The 26,044-nt window shown below is 30.6% G+C and overlaps 1 protein-coding gene across 1 annotated transcript in view; it reads right to left on the reverse strand.

Annotated features, from left to right (window-relative positions):
• Positions 1 to 780: 780 nt before the first annotated feature.
• Positions 781 to 26,044, reverse strand: part of LOC112687193 (homeobox protein six1-like) — a 31,594-nt gene continuing 6,330 nt past the window's right edge. The window contains exons 2-3 of the mRNA XM_025559806.1: positions 4,381 to 4,558; positions 781 to 2,050 (exon numbers count right to left, since the gene is read on the reverse strand). Coding sequence (XP_025415591.1) covers positions 1,727 to 2,050; positions 4,381 to 4,558 — 502 coding nt within the window. The 3' untranslated portion in view covers positions 781 to 1,726. The remainder of the gene's footprint in view (positions 2,051 to 4,380; positions 4,559 to 26,044) is intronic.

Below are 26,044 nucleotides of genomic sequence, written 5' to 3' on the forward strand. Positions count from 1 at the left end.
ACAAAAATATGGTTATTATTATTATTGTTATTATTTTTTAATATACTTGATTTGTTAGGTATATAGTTAATATTGAAATATTGTCATTTCGGTTACTGATAAATCTCGGATTAAAGAACATTTTGCCTTGTATTTTATAATGTAAGCCGTTATTTAAATATTTTATTCCCATTCGATTCCTCGATCAAGTTCTATGCCTGAAAAACATCTGCAACCTGGACAACGTCACTAAGCATTAAATCGTAGATAATCGCGTTTAGCATAGTTTACGTACTATTTCATAAGGCAGTAAAAATAATATATATTTATATTTTTACTAATAAATGTGCACAACGTTACGTGCATGAGACATCTCTTTAAATTGTACTGAACTTATTTTGAATACCTAACTTTGATGTAGAAAAAAAATACTGTACAATATATTTTTGAGTATATAGTTTAAGTACATCTATTATCCTATAAAACATACATGATATGAAAAACGTAAATATCCGATAACGTTGAGTAATGTGCACGTATGTGGTGATTTTACACAGGATTTAAAAAAAAATGGAAAATTAGAAAGTGACGTTTAAAAAATAACGTTAGATCACTTACTCGTGAATAATTTGATTTGATACAATAAAACAAGTATTGAAAGGACTGAATAATAGTATAAGCCTATATACGTTCGTCTTAAAAATTCTATATGGTATTAAATATTTATAATTATAATTTTTTTTTTTTTTTTTTTTTTTTTTTTTTAAGGAATAAAAACACAACTTTCTAATTAATTATATGAGTATATTATAAACTGAAAAAGTTTGAATTATAACCGTACCATTAATGTGTAAGTGACTAAGGAAGTGACTATTGTTGAAGGAGCGTACATTAACAATAATAATAATAATAATACATAATAATAATGGTATTTACAAAACAAACTGTGTGTATATTACTGCGTTGTTTATTTTATTGCATTATACGGATGATGCACTCAACTGCAGTGCCCGAACTGCACGAACTGTACTACAATTCTTGCGGAGTGCAGCCAACTGCTTGAGGTCGACTAATACAATAATACGTCTGGGTCGACTAACTTATTTAATGTTTGTTACTATGTACAATTTCAACATATCACTCGTGATAATATAATATAAACCTTTACAAATAAACGATTTATGCCAGGGGTAGCGAAACTTGTCTGTGTAAAAAAATATTTGAATTTTTACCGAAAAAGGCGTGTCAGTGTGATCATCAGTAATTATTCTTTATTTTTTTTTTCGTTTACAAGGTGTAATATAATCATGAATTATATTTAAATCAACGTGTCAGTGAAATTACGCATGAGCTTACATAAAGATTCACCATCGCTGCGTTTAACAACATATCAAGATGGATCATTATATATATTATGCACTTGCGGAGCAATACGGTACGTAATTACCGAATACATATAATAAAATAGTGTAAGCTATTTCTGTTGACCGTTTTCTACAGGTTAAACGTTGTTTTATCAGATTTAAACGATTTAAATAGAAAAAAATGTACATTTTATGTATATAATTACTTAAATGTCTAACCAACCGCCATTTTTTTTCTTCCGAGCATGTGCGTGTGTGTACGTTAGTATGTTTGTATATGCACGTGTGTATGTGTGTTTGTGTGTGTACGTATATTTGCACTTGTATTTGTGTGTGTACGTGTGTTATTATTGCTGGCCACCGTTGTAGCCAGACACCCACTGTCATAAGGAATGATAGTCGTGAAGCAGCGAAGGGTCAGCGGGATGACCGGAGGCGATCTGTTGTAAGTGATGGTGGTGGTCACCGTTGCCAATGCCGCCAGTGGTGATCAAGGGGCGACTGCCGATGGGCGATCCGAATCCACCGACTACGCCGCCGCTGCTGATGAGCTGGGACTGATGATGGTATGCCGCTGCCGCGGCCGCCGAATTGGCCATCATTGACACACCGCCACCGCCACTGCCACCGCCGCCGCCGCCGCCGGACATGGACGGTTTGATTTCTCCTGTGCCACCGAACATCATCTCGTGGTTGGACAAATGGTCCTGAAAGAGCAAATACGAGAATGTTAATCTGACAACGATACACGAGTTTAGCGACAAATAGTATTCAAAAGTTTGTGTACTAATATATTATTATTTTCCATTTACGTTGCACGTATGTAATTAAAGTATAGTTTACGTACGACATTCACTTTTTTGGGAGCAATACACTTTTTTCTTCTATTTAATACATTTAAATATAGTCGAGTAACGATTTAAGTATAAAAGTCGTTGCATGAACAAAATCTAAAACAGTTTATACGACCGATTTCTATGTAACCGTCTTTAGTCGCATTAATTCAGAATATTGATTTAATAATGGTTCTACGTGAATTCAAAACGAGAAGAACATCCCTACTTTATTTATTTTTCTTGTGGATAAGAATATCTTAAGATTACCTTGGTGAAACGTCAGTCATATGGTAAACAGTTAGTAATCGTAATTAATTTCAAAACACAATTCGTTGGGTGATCAAGGTTACATAAACCCCTTCGATTTCTTAATTTCCCCTGAATCAATAGTTCTGACGTCACACTTAATAATTTATCATTAGTGATATTTGAGATAAGAAAATATTTTAGTGTAATGAAAAATAAATTTCAGTAGCCAAAGCTTTTGAATTGAATGCAATAATATTTATCGAAAAATAAAAATCATGCAAAAATAATGGTCACTCTAATATACAATAACTGTTGGTTATTTTATGACAAGATTGCAATAAACTAAAAAAATGTGTTACTACGCGTGATGCAACATTTAATTTATGATGGTTAAAAACACAAAGAATATTTCATTGAATATACGATAGTGTTATTTGAGAACTAAAGTTATTTATAGAATTAGTGTCCTACACGCATTGTATTCTTATTTTACTTTGCTTGCTTTGAATAACAGAAATAAAAAAAAATCGGAAATATTTCATCATGGATAACTGAATAAGTGCATTACATTAAACGAAAAAAGCCAATACTTGAACGTATATAAATATATGAGTGTGTGTGTGTGTGTGTGTGTGTATATATATACAAACGACTGATGTTTAACACAAAACTCTTTTGAAATCGAATTGACCTTTAATAATGATTACGCCAGACGACAGATAAATACATTAGAATTTTGGCTTGGTTTTAAGCATGACTTCCAGTAGATATATATATTAATTACATTTCCTCAAAATAGAAAATATTTAAACCAGTTACTTAGCACTCAGTACTTGTACTAAGTACATGAACAATAAAAATATTGTTTCAACAATTAAGTCTAATGTGCGCAAAACTGTATGGACAAATTAACGAAAAAATATTCAACATTCCTATATGTACGTGTATAAGCGTTTATATTTCTCTTGCATTTTTTATTATTATTGTTATTATTATTTTTTTTTTTTTTTATTTTAGTTGACGGTCTGAACAGGCACACAAGTGCGTTCGTGTATCTGGCGTGTGTTTGAGTGTATGTGTAAATAGATTGCAATCGTGAAACTTTATGATTCGCTTCGGCTGAGTTGGGAATGTCTTTTATACACGCGGCCAACACAGGGTTTTGATTGTTCACTGAATATACATATACACGCATGAACATATATCGTATTGCCTATAGGCCACACGGCCGATTTGTATTGGCAATCGTTCAAACCGATATTTGCCAAAAGGAAACAGCTGCACTACGTCCAACAGAAGATAGTTTCCGGTCACATTTTCATTTTTTTTTTTTTACCTATTATTATCATTGCGATCATGACGGCCGTTCTTATTATATATTTATATTGAAATTTTTTTGGTTTTTTTTTACATACACGCATTGCATCGTGGAAAAATAATAATTGACCCAGATGAAATGACGTAGAACCTAAAAATTTTTGTTATACGTTTTCACAGTATACAATAGTTATATTTATTCGCTGTACAAAGCCTGTGACGGAACTCAATGAGATTTCGGACTAAAAAAAGTTTCAGTACTGTCAAGGATCTGTTTAGACAGGTTATATCTACGGATACATAATGAAAACTAGATTGCAATAACTTGTGATACAGATTGAAAGTTCATACATCGAATAAAGCCCATTGTCTCTTAAATATATGCGACCAGTATGACTGTGGTGTACTGGTAAAGTTCGAAAGTTGTTATCAATACAATAAAATGTATCTTGGTGTATGTCAACAGTCTAACATTCAAAATTATTTCCAATTTTTAGCTCCGTTTGAACACAGAAGTAGAATGTAGAATAAAATCTAGTTTATTGTATAATACTGTGGGTTTCACTGTACACAAGTATATGTATGTTTATCGTATTAAAATTAATATATTGTACTATTTCTTGATCATCGTTTACCTGACTGGTGATCATGGAGTGCCCGAACGATATCGCGCTGGGCTTGTGCAGTAGATGTATGTGTGATTTGATGTCACCGTCGATCGATTCGGACGAACTGGAGTCCAAATTTGACGGGGGACCGACCATCTTCTCGCATCCATCACCCATACCTGTGGGGCTCCGACTACCAGACATTCTGTAATGAGAGGAAAAAATCAGGATTAATCGAAACGTATAATATTGACTTTCGAGCTTTAACGCTGCTATGCAGTCACCGCGATATGGTACATGTATTATGGGAATAATAGTTTTTCGAAACTTCAGTGGGATCGACTGATGAGCTGCATTTTTGGAAATACCGTTGAATTACCGATAACCGGTCACTATACGAGACACTTAATACGAGTATACATACGTACTGTATAATTCAGCGGTTCCCAAACTGTCTTCCACAAAGCCCTTAGGACTTTGTTCGTTTTATTATAAAAAATGTAATAATAAAAAAGTTATTAATCATGACAATTAATTTTTTATTATTTTTTATTTATTATTTGTTTTATTAATCGTTATACAATGAACACAGATATTTTAAGAAGATTCTGTCAAAGCAGATACAATTCACCTATAGAACTGTACATACAATATTAAAATCCCAATACAAAAATATAATTGTTGAATTGTAGGTTATGTTGTAGGTTGTAATTGTACGCATTCCCATTCCAGGTATTATCCGGCTAGGTATATTGCATTTAAATGTAAGTGATTTAACTTAAATATAGTATATTTAAATATACATTTTATCATTTTGAGTTTACTCATATATATAGGGCCGTATTGACGCATAGGCACTATAGGCACTCAGGACCTACGAATATTTTGGGCTTACGAAAATAGATGATTATGAATTTTTTGTATTATTTTGTTTTTTTTTTTTATTATCAATATAGTTTTATATATCTAATCAGTACGAATGTACACGTTTGTACAAGTATAATATTATATATAAGAATTTACTGGCAAAAATAATTATATTACTCGTATATAGTTTTCTTAATGTTTTCATTATCGTAATTCGTATATCAACTATTGAGCAAAATTAATTATCTTCAGAATTATACAAAATGGTATGAAAAATTTTGGTTTTTTATGGTATTTGAAAATTCAATTTTATAATGAAATTAATTGTTTTTAATTTGTTAAAACTGTTATCATATAAAAAAATAAATGTTATAATATAAATGTTAAAATTTGATTTTTATATTGTAAATATTTTTGTTTTTAAAAGCTTAACACAGATTCAACACTTCCTTTCTCTGGTTTCTTAACCATTTAAATACTGGAAACTGCAAGACCGTATTAACACTAAAATCACTGTGTCTTGGGGCCTACGATAATGTTAATCCGGGCCTGTCTATTTACATAACATGAGAAAAATGCTTCGTAGAACACGGACAAATAAAACTTAATATTAAATATTTCTTGGAGCTCCACGAGAAAATACTGCTTAAAAAGAGGCTCCGTGGATAAAAATGTTTGGGAATCGCTGGTATAATTACACGCCAACGTATGTTCATTATTACTTGTGAGTTTCGTTAGCAATAAAACCAGTTTATTTCAACGTTTATATGTTTAAGCTAGCCATTCATTGTTAATTTTCATAATTCTTTAATGGCGAATAACGTGATGCGTGTATCCGCAAACAACCAGTATACGCATATTATTTTTTATATTATTATAATATACCCGTTTGTTATTGATAATAAAAATAACGTTATATACTGATGTAGTGAAATATAAAAGAACTGAAACAAATCGAAATAAACGTTTAGGTGTACAGTTTAAAACAAGAAACTAATATTATATATTAGGAAGAACAGCAAACATTATGGTTATGACGACTATTAAGCCTTAAAGTAAAATGCTACGAGTATATAGTTTATAACTGCGCAATACGGAAATCGGTTGTATACGATAAAGATAATGTAATACAGAAAGTTACAATGCTTTTGTTAGTGTCGATTTTTTTAAATGCAATACTTGCGTATACTTATTATGAGCAGGCTTATGGTTAGCAGGCTTAACAGCAGATAATGTTGTTTTCTTAAAAAATAACGTGTATAAGGTGTCGATGTGTTTATGGAACTTATCAAAATTATTGGTAGATATAAACAATAAGGTATACCTGATAATATTCGTTATAAAATTGTACCCACATAGGTTTTTATCTATAAGTATAGATAAAATATATTATTATTAATTTTAAATGAATCTTGATATGAATCACTAAATTTTTTATTCCACAGTTGTTGGGAACACTTTTCCGGTTGTATAAAAATATGTGTAAAACACTGATATTAATGAAAAACGTTTCTTTGGATTTGACCACGTCATGTCGTGTTAAAATAATCCATATATTTAGCTAATTATACTTAAGTCTAGTGTAGTTACATTGAAACAAACATTAAACTATGTTGCAAAAATACGATTTTCAGATTTGATGAGAGTAAAACTAAACCGCACAGTGTAACATAACACTGCAGCGCGCGAGTACATCTAGAACGAAGTGTAATTTTAGATATTCCCACGTATGTGCGCAGTGGTGGGTAAACATTTTATTGCAAACAGATTGATCGACGCGTAACTTTTGGTATTCTTTTAACAAAACTTTAAGTAAATTTGAAATAATTTTAAGTAAAGCGTTATTTTCTAATACAATGTGGGTCACGGGTATGTGAATCTCGTGACGGAAGAGGGTGTTTATAATGATAAGAGTATGGGATTTAAAATATGTTTAAGTAGTTACAAACGAATATTTCGACGACTTTTGACGTAAGAGATGTTCGAAATTTAAACGGGATACACTTCCAAGAGGAAGGGTAAGTTAAAAATTATACTAATTTATCTAACACGGTGATTCTCAATCCCTAGTAATCCAATACCGCGTATAAGTTTTGTAAATTTCCTTCGTATACCGCTTGAAATAAAATCCTTTTAAAACGAATTTATATTAAAATTATAATCTCAATTCGAAACGGAGAAAATCGACGAGTCGTTTACGCGTGAATAATAGTACCTAATATTATGGCAAGTGCGAGAAAACCTCTCCTGCAACACACGACGCCGCTCACCGATGGTTTGGCGCAATAATTATTATTAATAAAACACGCCCTTGCCCCTCGAACAACGTACGCGGCGCGTGGAGTATTATTATTGTAACGCGCGGAGCCGAAAACGGCTTGGCCGTGCGCTTAATAATAATACAATAATAACGGTGCGTTTAATGGTAAACGTATAAACTTGTACTTGTATGGTACGTATAAACTTCTTGTAATACTCACGAGGCGGAAACGACGACGGGGTGATAACAAAATTAATTCGATCATTATAACGTGTATTGTGCGCGATATGTTAACGCAGAACGAAGCATAGACCATGACGTGAGCACGGCAAGCACGAGAAGGGTTTGCCGACGTTTCGCGATTCTGGGTGGTAGTTTTTTCCTGGTGGGCGAGGGGGGGGGAGGGCGGGGGAGAATCGACCGCGGACGATGATTCGATCGGAAACGTTTCCCTTCGGTGCACGTCATTAGCCACCTCCCCCGCAGCCGACCATCAACACATCGTGCACAAATGTACGAGACAATAAATGTAATACGTTTATGTGTGTATATTATTTTAGCGCAGACGCGTGTGCGGTATTAGCTCGTCTTGGTCGTATGGTTTTTCGTCATCGTCCGGTGTCGCGTTTCCCTTTACTTCTCTCGCGCAACACCGGTCGCGCTCTAGTAAATACATACAATGTGTATATATTCTCTCGCCAATACAATATACGCAACATCGCAAGTCCCGGGAGGCCTTGTTCCCCCCCCCCACCCGCCCGCCATCCGCTTATTCCCGTCATACGCACTTGTAGTTATACGCGCGTGCACACGTTGAAGACTTTATGTGGATTTATTGCGCGCGCGCACACACACACATATATACATCGCCTACACACACACACACACGCGCGCGCGCGCGCGCACAAATTGATATAGTACAATGCACGTGAATACAATACAAGGTACATCGCGCAGTTGAAGGTGAGGAGAATTGTGCAAGAGGTACGCGAAAAAAAAAAAAAATGAATGTAATTGCAACTGATGGGTCGAGTGACAATAGCGTGTTCGAGAAAACTTTTAGACGGGTCATCTGTTACTTGTTTAAGAATTCGCAGATAAACATCCGCCAACTTTTTAAAAAGTGTTTAATTCTAAAATCATAATACATATATTATATACTGTAGAAAACATGAGAACCGAATATTTGTCGTTTTATTGTATTTCATCATGTTGTGCGACAGTAACAGGCGAATAAGTAAATGCTTGGATTTAACCATAGGCGTTTCTACGGGGGAGGCAGGGTGGGCACCGGCCTCCCCAGCGACGTTCTTGGCCTCTTGGCTTATAATGGTGAAACCACGGATGTATAGTATCTATATCCGTGGCTGAAGCAGTAACAGTAGGTAATTTTAAGTAGAAGGTAAATTTAAATTTTAAATTTATTGAATTTTATTATTTGTAATATTTTAATAAATAACTGTTTATTGTGTTATTGTGTAATAACTGTAGGTAATAAGATATGTAGAAAAGGTTCATGTATACTTGATAAAATATTTATAAAAAATAACTGAGTAGTGCAATAGTTAATAGGCCTTATTTATAAGTTCATAGTTGTAATAGCATAGGAAACCAATTTTAAGATCAGAAAAATCTTTGATTTGGCGGGGCGAAAAAATTCTAGCTGCTAATATACTTTCCATACAACAAAAATAAGTCAAAATATAGATATAGATTATAGATTGCTGTAGTAAGTAAAAAAAAATTTAAATTTTATAACTGGCCTCCCCAGCCATGGAGGTCTGGACACGTCTATGGATTTAACAGAAAATTAGGAACAAGTCAGTGTGACAAACGAGTTAAGAGTATAGACGAATAGTCGGTTCTGGATTGCGGCAAACGGTAAGATTCAGAAGGTTGAGAATAAAATATATTTTACCGTTTCATATTTTTATAGATTTTAATAAGTGTGTGATTGTGTTTGCAAGTATTCGAAAGATATACGTATTTGATAACACTTTGAATACCAATTGATTGTACCTGAAGTCGGAATAACCTGGTATAAGAAGTATAGTGTAAGCACAGGGAGGCTGGACATTGAATACAATTCTCACTCCAGTGATGTTTAAGATTAAGCGGTCTTGCAGACCACTGTGTATCCTTGGACATTCTTATAATGTTTCGGATAGGAAAATAATTTTAGTGTTTTTCATCTATTACCGTATGTAAAAATAATTTAAAGGACTCCAATAAAATTACAAACTACGTAAAAAAAAAAAAAAGAGAAAGTTTTATGCCGAGCCAATATTTTCCCCAAGTCCTTCGTTACCCTTACTGCAGTAGACAATTATTTATGTTTCAATATTTACACACACACGATGTTTTAAATGTATACAACGTGGTAAGACTGCTGCACATGCAGTCGGACGAAATCAATTATTGTACACGCGTATATATCTTGCGGATACGTTGTACACGACGTTTTAGTTTTTTTATAAATCCGTCATTAATTATATGTATAAATACTCGATTCGAACATGTAGGCCTCTTATATACGTAACAAAGTGCATGTATAACTCGTTACACTACGGGTTATAGTATGCATATTTTAAACCGACCGTGCGTCGGTGATCAACTTCGCATGATGCACTGAGTTACGAGAATAATGTTTATTTATTTAGTGCGTGCGCGTACGCAATGCCTATCGGTGTTCACGCAGAATAACAGAAAGAGGTGAATAAATAATAAAGGCCGAACACAATAAAATGAAAAAGAACCGCACCGTTGACCGAGTGAGAACTCGTTTTTATCTGCGATAATTTTCGCGTCCGATGTTGTCTTCGGCGGCCGACCGCGTGCCGATTTATTATGTATGCATACGACGAGAGCGAATAATCTGTGCATATAAATCGGCTTACGACACGAGGCAATCTTTGAGCGCACGCCCGCGAAGTCCGACCGGCATAAATCCACGGTCGTGTGATTTTTCTCCGCCACACTTTAATGGTTTAAATTCGAATACGCTCATATACGCGTGTAGCATTACTCTTATAAATTTTAAATTGTATATAGCCATAAGTATACATTATATTGATTATATGAATGCGCGCGCAAAGGTTTATGTATGTTTATAAATAGGTATACAAATATATTTACGTGTTCGTTATTAAAAATATATCACGTACACACCGCGACGAGGATTTAATATCGAGACGTGATGACCGTGTCAAAGGTATGGATGAATTTTTCATATTACGGCCCAGAATATATTTTCATCACATTTTCACCCTTAACAATAATGTGCTCATAAAGATTTTTTAACTAATCACATGATATATTATCCCTATCCTATCGTAATAATTTGATTTAGTCATTTATTTTGTTTAAGCGACACCATGCGCTGTTTGTTGACCCATATTTTAAGAATGGTAATGTAAACTAAAACAGTAATTATTTGTATACAAGTATTTAAAACGTAAATAACAACTAAAATTAAATTAGTCAAAAAGTTTCAGAATTTCCAAATATTCATTTAAAAATAATTCCACCACCCTATGGAGTTAACCTTTTTAGTCATTTTTGTTTGTTTTTAACAATTAAATATAAAATCAAGTGGCATTATATAATTTTGATATAAAATTAATCTTATACTGTGAATTGTGGATTGTGTGTGAAATGCCTGAGCTAAAAAGGCATATTATCGTAAAATGTAATTCGTCAGGGCAGATTGATATCCAAAGTGGGAAAAATTCGAGGGTAGGTGGTTTCCACCCACTTTACAAAATCCATTATTTCTACTGTGGAAAATCGTTTTTAACATTTTCGTGTACAATACAGTATATGTCGTATATCATTTATTTGACTTGTTTGCCTCGTATGGTATACACACACAAGAAAATAAAGAAAATATTAAAACGTGGATTTTTAAATATCGAGTTATAACTGCAATTTTGAAACATTCTTATAAACAAAAAAGCAAATTTCTATAAAATGTACATTCTAGTGCCAGTGTACTTTTGTTAATCATGGATTCGCCCTCCCAAATTAGATATTGCATTTGCAAAATCTATACAAAGAAATCGGCGTCTCTGGAGTGAATTATAAAGCCATAAAGGTGTTTATAAAAATTGTTGACTACCCGTTGACCGTAGTTTATGAAGCAAAGCCACCATTGTCTACTACGTGTCGGCTGCAGCACTCAACGTGTTAAAAATACATGTATTGTAGAAAATTATTTGAACTTATTGCTATTAGCAATAACTTTTGCCAAATTCTTTAGGGTATTTTTTTGATTTTTTTTTTTGTCGTGAGTGACCCAACACTTTTTATTGATTTTACAACTCAATCGTGAAACTCTTGAGTTATATCTGTCAAATATTACTGTCAACGACTTGCGTGGAGTTCCTTGGAAAACAATCAACCACAGAGAACTCATAGACGAGAATAAAGATAGTTACGGAATTCGTTGTACGTTTCGAAAGAGGAATGTGGAGGTAGAAACACGTAGAATAGTAAAAGTGTAAAGGTCGGATGGAAAATCAATTTTTTCTACATTTTCGTAGAAAAACGCCCCGATGCGTGGAACGTGAACATGCCAGCAATATGGGGATAGGGGAAGTGAAGGATTTCAAAAACTACTTTGCACTTTGCGGTTCTGTAAACCCCTACAGTTAATTGTACACATACGCTCACACGCGCGTGCGTCCTCATATGAGGGGCGTAAATGGCACACACAAACACGATCCACACGTAATATTAAATATATATATATATACGTGTCAGTTTTAAATGGAACGACGACGACGTGGTGGTCGATTGTTTGTTTGACCACACCGTCACGCATGCACGCACGCACGAATTTTAGAGAGAGACAGACAGTATGAAAGGAACAAGTAAATAGGAAGAGAAAGAGAGTGCGCGCATGGAAAGCAAGTGAGGAGAGCGATCGGGAAACAGTGGGAGGGGAGAGAATAAGGGTGGGCAAAGCGTGTGCTAGTAGATTGCCGCGATGGCAGAGTGGTCGACAAGGGGGTTGGGCTCTGGTTAAAAGCGTATACGCTGACCGCGGTATATAGTAGCCGCAGTGTCGAGTTACCGCCGCCGCAAGCGCAAACAAACTCTTTCCCCGCGGTGGCGTGCGCTCTGGACGCCCAATGGCAGAACTCATCATTGTCATACGGCCGTTCTCGTCCCCGGCGCCTTAGCCTCTCAGCCGTGAATGTGAATTTTTTTATTTTTCACTAATTTTAGCCTGTTTTAACAATATTTTTTTTTCTTTATTGTTTACTATATTAATTACTATTACTTTCCATAATTGCATGGACTGCTGTTTGTCGTGTACATAGCTTTTAAACTGATTATAAATATGTTGCAACCAATTACTAAATTAATTATTTACGGATCGGAGAAATAAACTTCCTAAAAACATTAAAAATAGGTACTTAAAATTAAATACTTAATAAGTGACAAAACATATTTTTTAAAATTAAAATTTTTAACTATTTCAGATATTTTAGAGTTAAATGAGTACCCCTATATCTTGATATATATATATATATGATTCATGTGCGAGTATTTCTACCAGAGACTTAATATTCGTCAGCACCCCTTTGAGGGACTCAGAATTTGGAGCCCCTGAGGAATAGCCCCATTTGCTCTCCGTAAATATACCTCTGACTTCTATATCATCTGTAATATATAATATGTAATGATGTATCTTTTTATACAATAGTAATATATTTATATTTTCCGTGTTCAATATGATTTTTGTACCAGCAAGGTCATATGCGACTCGAAACATTATATACTAAACTTACGTTCGCATAATACTTGTCCTAATAATACACGTATCAAGCTACAGCCTCGACAATCGGGAATCCATAAATATCTAAGTATGGCGTAGAATCTTGACCGAAAGATAATTATAATCGTGTATAAGGTTTCGATGACGCACTTTTTCCTAGTCTGATATTCAAGAGATGCGATAGCAGATATCTTTGCTTATTTATTTATCAACGATCAAAACCAAAAAATAAACTCAAAAAAATGTATAAAAATATAATGGTAGAGGAAATGAAATGAAAAATTATGATACGTTGAATACCATAATATATGACGTTAAAACAATGTGATAATTTGATATTTTTCCAGTATTAAGAATAAACTCCTTTACAGCATTTGTACAATTTTAGTTATTATTAATCAATAAAATATTTTTTCGAGCTATATTAGTTTTTAACTAGTATATTGATACGATACTGTGTACATAGGACGTACAACGAACTTTCTTCGATTTGGAAGTTTATGCAAATTTAATGATAATATTGGTTGATAAAAACGATAAATTGTGTTGCGATTAAAAAACATTAATTGCAAAATGGAAATGCTTATCCACTAAAATATTAGACATTGAAATATATTCTACTCTTTGCGTACCTATCTAACAATAATGTTTTAAAACAATATCGTATCTAATTTTAATAATTTCCATAAACTTCGACAAAACTATATACTCAATTAAAATGCATTTTTATATAAGTGATGAATATTATATAACAATTATATTGTATTACATACGTGTATCTTATATACTTTGTAAATTGATACATATTAATAATTTTCAATGATAGACACCACCGTTTAATAATCACTGTAAATTATTTAAACTACGTTGTTATATATTATATTCTGATGATATTTTATAAATGATTACCGTAGTTGTACTAGTAAATTTACAATTATAGTCTTAAATTTCAAACACGAAATATTTAATAGAGTTTTTAAACTTTGATACCTTATTAATTTCCAGACCAAAAATTTACTGAAAAACTACCAATTTTTTCTAATATTATTACAAAACGTTCTTACGTATTATTATTAAAGAACTGCGATCCAACTAAAAATTAAAATAAAGAATTGGTATACCTACTTATTGAACATAATAAATTGAGCCTCTTTATTTTCGAGAAGATGATAGGTTTATTAATATTATACAAGAGAATCATCAATCAATGATCTATTTATTTTTACGGCCTAACAAAAACAACGGTATTCAATCGATTACAATAACCATTGATATTATTAATTATCTCAACATTATGCACATCAATGTCAAATACAAATAATGTTCATGTCCAAAAATAAACGTAGTTATAGGTATTTCGAATTTATACGGAAACATGATAAGTGAACATAAAAATCTAGAAAACGCAATTATTTGATTAATCATATTTTTCGATCGGCAACCTTTAATTATTCAATGCCTGTATTTAGTTATATTTTTTTGGACTATTTGATAACTGTAGCTTTCAAATTAATTTAAGAAAAATTAACACTCAGAGTACTAACATGATCAGTTTATGTGCACACACGACTTACGCATACAAGCGCACGACTGTGAAAGAAAATTAAGGTGAGGCAACGATTTAATACGCTATGGATAATTTATAATAACACAGTGACGATTGGTTATTAGTTATTACACACGTTATAAATTTATAATATCAGTGATTTTTTAAATTGTTTGTGAAAGTATAAACACGCTGTACTTATTGAGTATATTAAGATAATACACGCTACATAACATATATCATTAACTATCCCGGAAATTATTCAGCATTTCAAAAATTATTCGAATTAGATAGTTTTATTATGATGAGTTGATTATTAAAATTCTACTCAAACAATGACTTATATGAATGAAAATTGATTAATATAAATCCATTAATTCGTTAGTCTGAAAAATAATTATAAATTTAGATTAACATAAAAATACTTTTGATAGCATATTGTTTAGATTTATAATAATTTTTTTATGTAAAGAATCAAAATAAAAAGTAGTAGATACTCATAATTAAAATTTTCATAAATATTTGTTTGTATGTATGCATATATTATTATTATTATTATTATTATTATATTAATCACGATAATATAAGGTAGCTACCTAATATGAAATTTTTCTGTAACTCATAAAATTTGTATATTATTTATTCTATCCTAAAAAGTAGTAAACAAAAAAAATGTTGGATTTCCATTAGTATAATTACTATGTTAAAATTAAGTTTAAAAATTATTATCCTTTAGAAAATAATGGTGAAAGTTGTTAACGTGTTATAAATTATATAATATTATATAATTTTTTGCGAAAATTGGTTAAAGGTTAAAGTTATAACTTTAGAGTTTTACATAACAGATTTATTGAGATAATCGTTTGTTTAATTTTATGGGTGACCATCAAATTTAATTAAACCGTAAATACATTAAGGACAAGTGTGATAGAGTTTTTTTTCTAGACGATTAGGTATAAGAATGACTAAAAACTAATAAAGAAAACATTAATATTATTTAATTTTCATTATTAATGAACAAGATCAATATTAATATATGAGTATATTATACATTGTTATTTTTACTAATATAACTTAAATATATTGTGTTATTGATGTATTATTATTATATCTAAACGTTAAATAAAATGCATAAGATTACTAAAATACGATATGTATTGTATATACTGTTTTTACCCCAGTAAATTTATTTTATAATTTTACGATATTATTTTAGATACTTCCAAATAAATGGTTATATGGTAAATAAAATAATGAACTACATAATCAAATTTAAAATCATATATACTTGATTGGTTTTAAAAACTAGTCAGTTTACGATCGAACATTTAAAATATAGAACCATCGATGAAGTCTTACGAAGAAATGTATCGGTAAAGAAAATAACTGCATAAATAAGAGAAAGGTCAATATGAGGACTAAGGATTAAGTGATCGATTAAGATATTTCATAAATTTATATGTTTATCAAATTTGTTTTATTTCGTGAAAGTATAATGTTAAAGTTGTATTCTATCGAATAATAATAATTATTATTGGTGTATTTAATTAAAATTAAACTTATCAAATTATGAATTACGTACTAAGTAAAAATATACATGAATAAGTGTCGGTTCAACTGTCTAATGAAACTACTTATGCTATTAGTCCGCATTATTAACCCATACGTAATGATTCAGACTAAATACGTTGATAAACCGCTTGTAAGTCCGATAAACCTATTTCCTTTAAATTTACAACAGCTGTTAGTATGGTTTAACGTATAACGCTTACTGTGTAAAAGTGATCATAGGCAATGATAATAAAACATTTCGACTAGATGACTTTTTATATTAAAATGAGGGTATGAGGATACCTAGAGGGTAATCAAATACACAAACATATATGTTATTAATTTTTCAAATTTAGATTAGTCGGGTACATTATATTCAATGTTGAGTATTTATTTCTGATAATTGTAGAAATATATAAAAAATAGAAAATAGAAACATGAACAATTACTTGATATGGGCAGTTTAATTTTACATTTAATGTAATGTAATAGTAATGTAATAGGACTTTTACAACATTAAATGTACACATTAATATTTAAGTAAATATTGGAATATTAAATATATGTATGTAGTATATAAATTGTATGCATTTGTGTTTCGTTTTATTTAAACCTACTTATATTAAAATCATTATTACTACTACTGTAGTTAGCTATCTATATACATCACATAATATATAAATATATTACACTTGATTGAGCAAATTATAAAAACAAAACTACCAATTAGTGTTAGAATAAATAATGAAATTATTAACTATGATATTACACCGGTTTAAGAACTGTTATTTAACTTTAAATGAGCCAAGGGATTAGTTAAAAAAAAACAATTTCAACAATATGGTGCGCTATGGGAAAATATTATCATATGCGATTGGTAGTTAACGTTATAATTTTATAACAATGAAAAATCGGTCCCCTACGGGTCGTCCCTCGATGCTATACATAATACGACTGAAGGGTGTTTAATCTACTGTATTTCCATGGTGGCGGTGATCTTTTTGAAATTTAAATGAATTTATAGTAGGTTAATAGAATATATACTTATTATAAATTATTATATTTGTAGTTGTCAATAATACGAATGAATTTTACATGTAGAAGATGTAGATATACATTTAATCATTAATATTATTATAATTTAAAAACCGTAATCCAATTTCTTGACTGAAGTGTTGACGTTAGGGTTATAGTGATAAAGATATAGTTATACAATATGTATGTAAAGATTTATACGCACCTAGCGCCATGATAGTCGTCCGACATAATTAATGGATATTAGATTTCACTATTTATGCCTACATTACATGATATATAAGTGTGTGCATGTGTGTTATATATAGTATATAACTACTCACCACTATCGTATGTAAATAATAATAGAAATAAAATTACATGTACGAAAAAGAGGTTCTTCGATTGCGGCTTATACGTGTGTACGTAAAAGTGCATCCTAAGTATATTGCGAATAAAGGTTTATTTGATATGAAATATTTTACAGTATGTTGACAATTTATTTTAAATATTAACATACATGTAGCATAAAAGTATCAAAAAGGGTATTATAGCTATTTAGATTATTTTATGATGATAACGGCACTCGTGTATTTATTATATTGTTAATAACCACAAAATCGGGATATTCTTTAGATAATACGAATCAAAATTGTAGAATATTTTTTATTTCAGTGTTTTAGTTTCTAATTCAATTATCAAGATAGTTCTACATATATGATACTTTTATTATATATTATGAAATGTAGACAATTCGATTAAACAGCAATATTTACAATATTTTATATTTTTCACCAAATTATTTTCTAAAAAATAGTTTCTGCGAAGATGGCAATTATCAAATATTTCGTTTTATTTGTGAAAATAATTAATATCGCCGTACTTCAAACGTAAATTTTTTTATAAAAAAGCAATTAAGTCAAGTTTTCTGAAAGTTTAAATATTGGGTATCTAACTAATATAACATAAAGTTAACAGTGAAACTTTCGAGCAATAAAAGTATAGATATGCTTAATTAATATATACATATTAAAATATAATAAACGATTTACAGGACAAATAAATCATAATTCGATGTTTTTTTTCACGTCCCAAAGATAAAAATACTATTAAAATATTCTAAAAGTTAAATTAAAAATTTTTTTTTAAGATTTATGAACACGAGTCGACAGTCAATTCGTTAACGATTTGTACGAAAACTGTGATTACATACAATTATTAGAGAACAAATATCAATGTGTAATCGATACCTACATACGCTGTTGAAAGACGTAAAAATACAATAATCAAAATATAATACTGTTTATACACGAAAACGAACTGGAATACTGGAATACACACATAACTCTTACTCGTTGAGTCGGTAAATAATATAAACAGAATTTTAGCAGTTTTTAATCGTTTTTCTGTTTTGTTTATAAACATATATATTAGCACGTGTTCAGCGTGTTTAAGCTTCACTGAACGGAAGTCTAAAAAGTGCATATTATATGGTTTTGGATTTTACATTTCAAAGGCTACGCATCGTATAATTTCCACTACGGTTTGGAGAATTCAAACCCTTTATGTACTATACATGTGTATTGATGTATTAAAGGTGTACCTAGGATGATTGGAAAGATAACGGTCTTGCGAAATAGGTAAGGATGTGGAAGACTATATTGACTAAGAATTTTGAGAATAACGAAGTAGAAGAAGAAGAAGAAGTTCACGTTGCAGTATATACAGTAATACATGACGGTAGTCGTCGATTTCGATTAACCGTGAAACATATGGTTTTTATGGCATCAACGTTAACGTACGTCGCACAAAATTTAAATGACAATGTTGTCGATCGGGGCAAATGTTATACGTACAACGTTCAAATCTTATTACGTTGCACGCGTTAAATTTGAAAATATGTTCTTTTTCGGTATGTAGCGCACGAGATGGGCAACTGCCGCACATGTGGCGCGCGTTGTGCCGATGATTTTCGCCCCGTTCGTGCACGGCAGCATCCACTGTGCGGGAGACGTGCAGGTTTTTATATCAAATGCACACTTGTACATTAATAATATATAATAATAATAATAATAATAATAATAGTAATAATAATATAGTCGTCTGTGTATATGTTGAACAACCCTACGCAGAGGCCGTGAAGGCGACTGCGACAGCCCGAACACCGAGAAGAAGAAAACACATGTGCGATCGTCCCCGTCGTCACCACATTTCCAACAAATGTGCGAGTGCGTGTGTCGCACCGTCGTCGTATTATGTGCGTGTGCGGTATTTGGCGGAAAAAAATAACAAGTCCCGAAAGTATTAAAATGGTCCGTGGTCAATCGGAATATTAGATCGTATGATTAATAACAAACATTATAACCACACAATTATGTAGTGCAAAGTATTATGTTAGTTCTGTAAAAACTGAATATTGTACATAGAGCAAGAGAGAGAATCTTATTTGTATAGGACATAATATGATAACAAGCAGTTAACGATTCAAAATCGATTTAATTGATTTAATAATAATTAAATTTAAGATTTAATAATAATAATTTATTGCGATAATAATATTGTTGGCGTATTATATTATTATATTGTCTAACCTCTACATTTTCGAAGCTCACTGCATTTATGTACGAATGCTCGGAAGTAGATGCGATTTTTGTAAATAATAACGAACGATAGAAAAATTAGCGCGTTATACTCTAAAACTCAAAAAACTGCAACTAAGAGTACAGTTGTATCTATAAATATATAACATTATAAGTTACTTGATTCTTGTATAGTGTAAATATTACGTTTTTCAACATTTCGGCAAATCTATTTTCGTAAAAGTATTTTTTTTTTTTTAAGTTTTGCATTATGTACATAAAGTTGTACGGTCGTCTAAAGTATTTAAAATAACGTTCAATATTATAAAATATGTTATAATTTTGTCCTTTTACTCGCACTACGCAAATTGAGAACGACGAATAAACACCGCATATGGTTTGATTCTAGGCATAAAGACCCATTGAAATGTATTATATATATCCGTCGTATTCGACAAGACCGAAAAAAAAGTGCACTTAAACCGATTATATTTTATATTTTATAATTTCCGAACAGAAAATGAAAAGGTTAAACGAAACAAATAAAATGTTCATTTACTTTATTACAATATATGCGATTACAATAAAAACGCATAAAATGGCATACTTATAATATATTACCATATATAAAACATGAAATGCCTATACTCACATTAGATACAATAATTTATCGTTGAGCGTTTTTATTTATAGATGCTAGTATATTTACTAATTTACTTTGTTGATTATTTGGCCAATTATTGACTTTACACTATCTATATTAATTTGTATTATTATAGCTATTACATTAATATTATTATTTCATTATATCCAAGCTAACGGATAACCATATTCAACTCGTACAGTTTATTTTTTGTAAAATAAAAATATTTAAACGGAAATAGAATTCGATTTTATCCTATCAATATCGAATCCCAACATCTGCTTAGAGCTTGAATTAAATTTACCTACCATTATAAATATAATTCACATCGTTGTTCAACGTTCCATCATTCTTTATAATTTTTTTTTAATCCCTATAAAATTAATAAATTGAATCTGTCTTTTTATTTTATTTTAATTTGTTCCAATCACCTTACGAAAATCTAAATTAAAATTACTTCTAAACAAGACATGGTATCATAATTATTTCATCAAACCCACATTAATAATAAAGATTACAATTCCACCTAATTTTTCATAGTATGATGACGAATGAAGTTAGCGAATACTTTTAATAAATTAAATATTATAATTGGCTTATAAAAAAAAAAAAAATATATTTAATTGATACATATAATAATATGATAATAATTAATAATAATATGATACCGTAGTTTATATATATATAATGAACGCTATAGGTAATATAACGTTTATCAGTGTTTATCGTTACCAGAATTGTTAATCATAACAGTGTTATAAGGTTTTACTTTTTATGTATATTATGTGAACATGTCACTCATAAATTATATCCAATTACATCCGAGACGTCAAAGTAAGATCGTATTATAAATTGGCACGTGTTGAAAACCTCATTTGAACAAGACTCGCCACGGTATGAGAATTGCAGTGCACATATGCTCGCGTGTTAAAATTGTTCTAATTGTAATAATATATTAAAACTACATTACTGTCGAGTTTTATAATCGATTAATGAGATGATTATATTATGAACACATCACCAAGTCTTTAGTAATGTTGAAGATGAAATGTGAACATATATTTTCAATAGAAGAAACGGAAAATATTAGAATAATTGAGTTTCATCGAACACGCTGTTAATTACCTACACATAATAAACGTTTGTACAGAATTGTAATTTAATCCGAGACGTTGAAAAATGCGAGGAATTGATGGAAAATTCAAAGTTCAAGTCGACTGTAATAACAATGTATTTACATGGACATTAAACTTAAGTTTGCGATTTCTAGTCAAGACGATAAAATTGCATGTCGTATTATTATCGTAATAATATTTTCTCAGGGACAATTGGCCGTGGGTTACGACAGACCTCGCGCGTCCACGATTGTGTGTGTGTCTTAAAAGACCTATGCGTGTGCGAGGCGGCAAGAGGAACCACGGGTCGAAAGAGACTACAAACGGCGAGCGGGTAAGGGATCGCTCTAGCCACGGACTAGCGTGTGTGTGCCGAAGATGAGCCAAAACGATGGGTTCATATTACTGGCGAACTGCCCACGTCGACCCCTCGTGTTCCCAAAATAACGGCCAGCTCTTTTATCGCGTATATATCCATCTGGCTGTTAGGCAATTAAATCTCGACCAACAAACAAACAATCGTCTATAGGTTTTTTTTCGAAATGTATATACGATTGTTCGTGCGTGTGTGTGTGTGTGTATAAATATATATATATATATATATATATATATATATATACATACACATATACTACACGCAAAACATTACAACTGTAGGTTTTTAAAAATTTCATCTTTCTCGTCGGCGAATTGAACTTTCGATAAAAAGCACAACACGAGTTGCTGCTACAACAGTGCGCATTAATATAAACCAAAAAATTCGAGGTCAATGTGTCAAATTTTCGACCTCGCGAATCCGTGTTACATTCTGCATTACTAATTTGCATGCCACGTGCAGACGTTTAGCATATAGCATCATACACGTATTACACATACACACTGCAGTAGGCATTGGCTCATGGCTTCGTTTGTGGATAAGCCGGACACTGTAATACAACGCCTCATCAGTAGCTGTGCTGCCGTTTGCTATTGAAACACGTACGAAAATAGTTTCTGATATTGCACTGTTATTATTATTACATCATGTAGGCATACGGTTTGGTTTTTTTTTTTTTTTTGTGTCGCAAACTGTAAGTTGGTTAATTCAGTTAGACGATTCCTCTCTCTCTCTCTCTCTCTCTCTCTCTCTTGCTCACCCCCTCTCTATTTCTTTCATTATAAAAAAACAACACGTGTATATAATTTCAAGATAATTTTGTCCGGCAATACAATAATTACACGAGTAAAAATCTGATTACTTATAAAAACAACTTGATTGTATTAACTGATGTAACTGCTTTATTTCATTGATACTCGTTCAATATTTCTTATATTTAATTATAAAAAATAAGTATATTTGCAAAATAAGAAATGTACACTACCGAACAAGATTGTACTTGTCAAATTCGAAGGCTAACCTTTATACTACTTAGTCTCGTTTCATAGTTTTATATTTTATTTTTTTTTTTGAGCTACTTTATTTCGGCTAACAGTTACCTAATTTTATTTTGTTTTATTATTATACTCAACGATTTATCATTACACCATAACCATTTGGATTTCGAATACCTGAAACAAAATATTTCTTGCATCTCAATGTGCCCATATAATTTAATCTTGAACAATTTAAATTGTACTTATTAACAAAAATATTATACCTAATTAAAAGCTATAAGTTGTATGGCTGTTTTATTTAATTTTTATACCTCGAACAGAAAATGATTGTGTTGAGCTACGGTAAGCGATAAGTAGATAAATTATTCTTCTCGTACAAAAAGTAGAGAGAAAAAATTTCAGTACTATACAGTCTTATACACACACACACACACACACACACACACACACACACACACACATATATATATATATATATATATATATATTAATATTTTAATATTGTATATGTATATTACTACAGTTCTGTCAACAATATGCGCAGATGTTTATAGGTAAGTACCTTATATACCTATACCTGAATCGAGGTAATAGCTCTACTTCGACCAATATTTGCTACCCCATTAGAGTAGGTAAAACTGTAAAAATACGCTATACAGGGAAAATCGTAAATGTTTATACAAGTTTTAATGTGTATATATAAAAGTGGTCTGTGCATTTATATACATATACCATGTATGTGTATGTATATAATGGTAAAACAGATAACGTGACATTTGTATAATATTTACATTTTGAAAGCAAACAAAGCTATTGCAAAACGTTATAATAATGCACTATTTACACTTTAGGAACCATCCGAACCCCGTGAACAAATGTACTACCTATAAAGCAGAAGTATAAAATCGAAGAGACAATTTTGTCCATCGATTCGATCATTAAATCCATTGAGATTGAATTTGAATACCGTTGCCTAAAAGCATTTGTTTATTAAACATAACAATAAACGTACACTCTGTAAAATGAACTACATCATAATATAATATGTATGCACCATATTCAATGTGATATTATAACAATTATAAATATATCGTGAGTGAAAATCTTAATATTTTAAGAGTTGAATAATATTCATCTTAAAAATGCAATAAATAATTCAAGTAAATCCATTGGGATTTATATGATTCTATAAAATTCGTTCTCGTCTAATAAATTGTTTGAAATAATAATGAGTAGTTCCGGGTAAATCATATGGTTATCCACAATGAACAACTATATTTCAGATTTTTTTTTATTATTATTTTATAAACACGTGTATTAAACCAGCACGTGCTTCAAATAACTGAAATTGTGTATTGGGTTACTATTCTTTTTTCGTGCAAGTTATATATTTTTTAATTTAAATATTCTCAACCAAAAAATCATTTCACTAATGCCATTGATTAAAAATAAATTAAATGTTTTCTGAATAACTGATTTTCTTAATTAAAAAGTTTATTTTCCATTGATTTTATAAGAGCTGATATTACTTATATATCTAGTTAATTTGTTATTGTATATTATTTTACTCAAATTGTAATATTTTAAATAATATTATACAGCATAGTAAAAAAATATGCGTATAAATAAATGTGTATGTAAATGTGAAAAAGTAAATTAAAAAAAAAAAACTGTTACACATTTCATCATTTATAATTGTTTATGTTTAACATGTGTAGTCCTTGACATGAAGTTCATGCCATACTACGCGTTAAAAATAATAAAAGTTTTAGCGTGTTTTAGCATTTTTAGCGTGTAACTTTCATTGGTGAATTATAATACGTTTCATTATGGAAATTATTAAAAAAAATAAATACTGAAATATAATAAAACAATGTATCTATGTATACGCATTAATTATTAATTACATAGTAAGAAAGCAATTTACTGGTAAAACGAACGGGCTTCGGATAAAGATTGATGTTAAATGTTTTAGTAAAACTAAAGTTAACTAATTAATTAACTTAGTTAAACTATTATGTATATTTATAAATTGTAAATAATTTTGATTATATCTTTAAAATCATTAAAATGTATTTATTTATTTTTACTACTTAAGTTAAAACATTTTTGTACTTCTCGAGTCTTACTCTAGTCTACTTCTCTTACCACTATATACACACAATAAACTATATATATACACGATACGCTATTGTTGGAAACAGTGGTATAAACTATTAAGTAACTCAATAAATGTTTTATTAACGGTATTTTAGCAATGATAACCCTACAAGACCATAATATCTTCAATGTCAATATCTCGTGAAAACATTGACAAAGCAACATAGAACTTGTTCTTTTTTTACGATTAACAGTGACGTAACTATTAAAATATTTATGTGTGCTTAGTACTCATATTATATTTAGTGGTGTTCAAATAACTAATACCATTATGAATTTATTTATATATATTTTAAAACTAGTCAGAAAAAAAGTTTAACAAAAATGTATACCAACAAGTATGTTACACATATTTATTGACGTATATTATTTGTATATTATTTATAGACTTATATGCACGTATGTATAAATTATATCCAAGTATTTCACTTACAAATGATTTTCATAATAATTTTTCTTGGAAACGAAATTCTTGCCATTTACGTTTATGTAGGAATATATTTTATATTACGGTAAAATAAAATATCGGATTACATTTGTGAAGACGATGTTCACTTATATTGTTATCAGCTTATCACATATTGTTATTTACCAAGATATTAGATCCGTTTCAAGAAAATAAATCAATATTATTATTATAATTATGTGCTATTATATTTTTCTTTATAGATTAATATTCATCAGTGATTGCAATGGTGCCGAAGTAGTGTTAACAGATAAACGAAAACAAACATTGATTTTATTATATGGCAATACATAATACGTAATAAAAAATTATATATTTCGATTACATATTATTA

Source organism: Sipha flava, unplaced genomic scaffold (assembly GCF_003268045.1).
Source record: "Sipha flava isolate LNK unplaced genomic scaffold, YSA_version1 0_pilon_pilon, whole genome shotgun sequence".
In the NCBI taxonomy this organism is placed as follows: domain Eukaryota; kingdom Metazoa; phylum Arthropoda; class Insecta; order Hemiptera; family Aphididae; genus Sipha; species Sipha flava.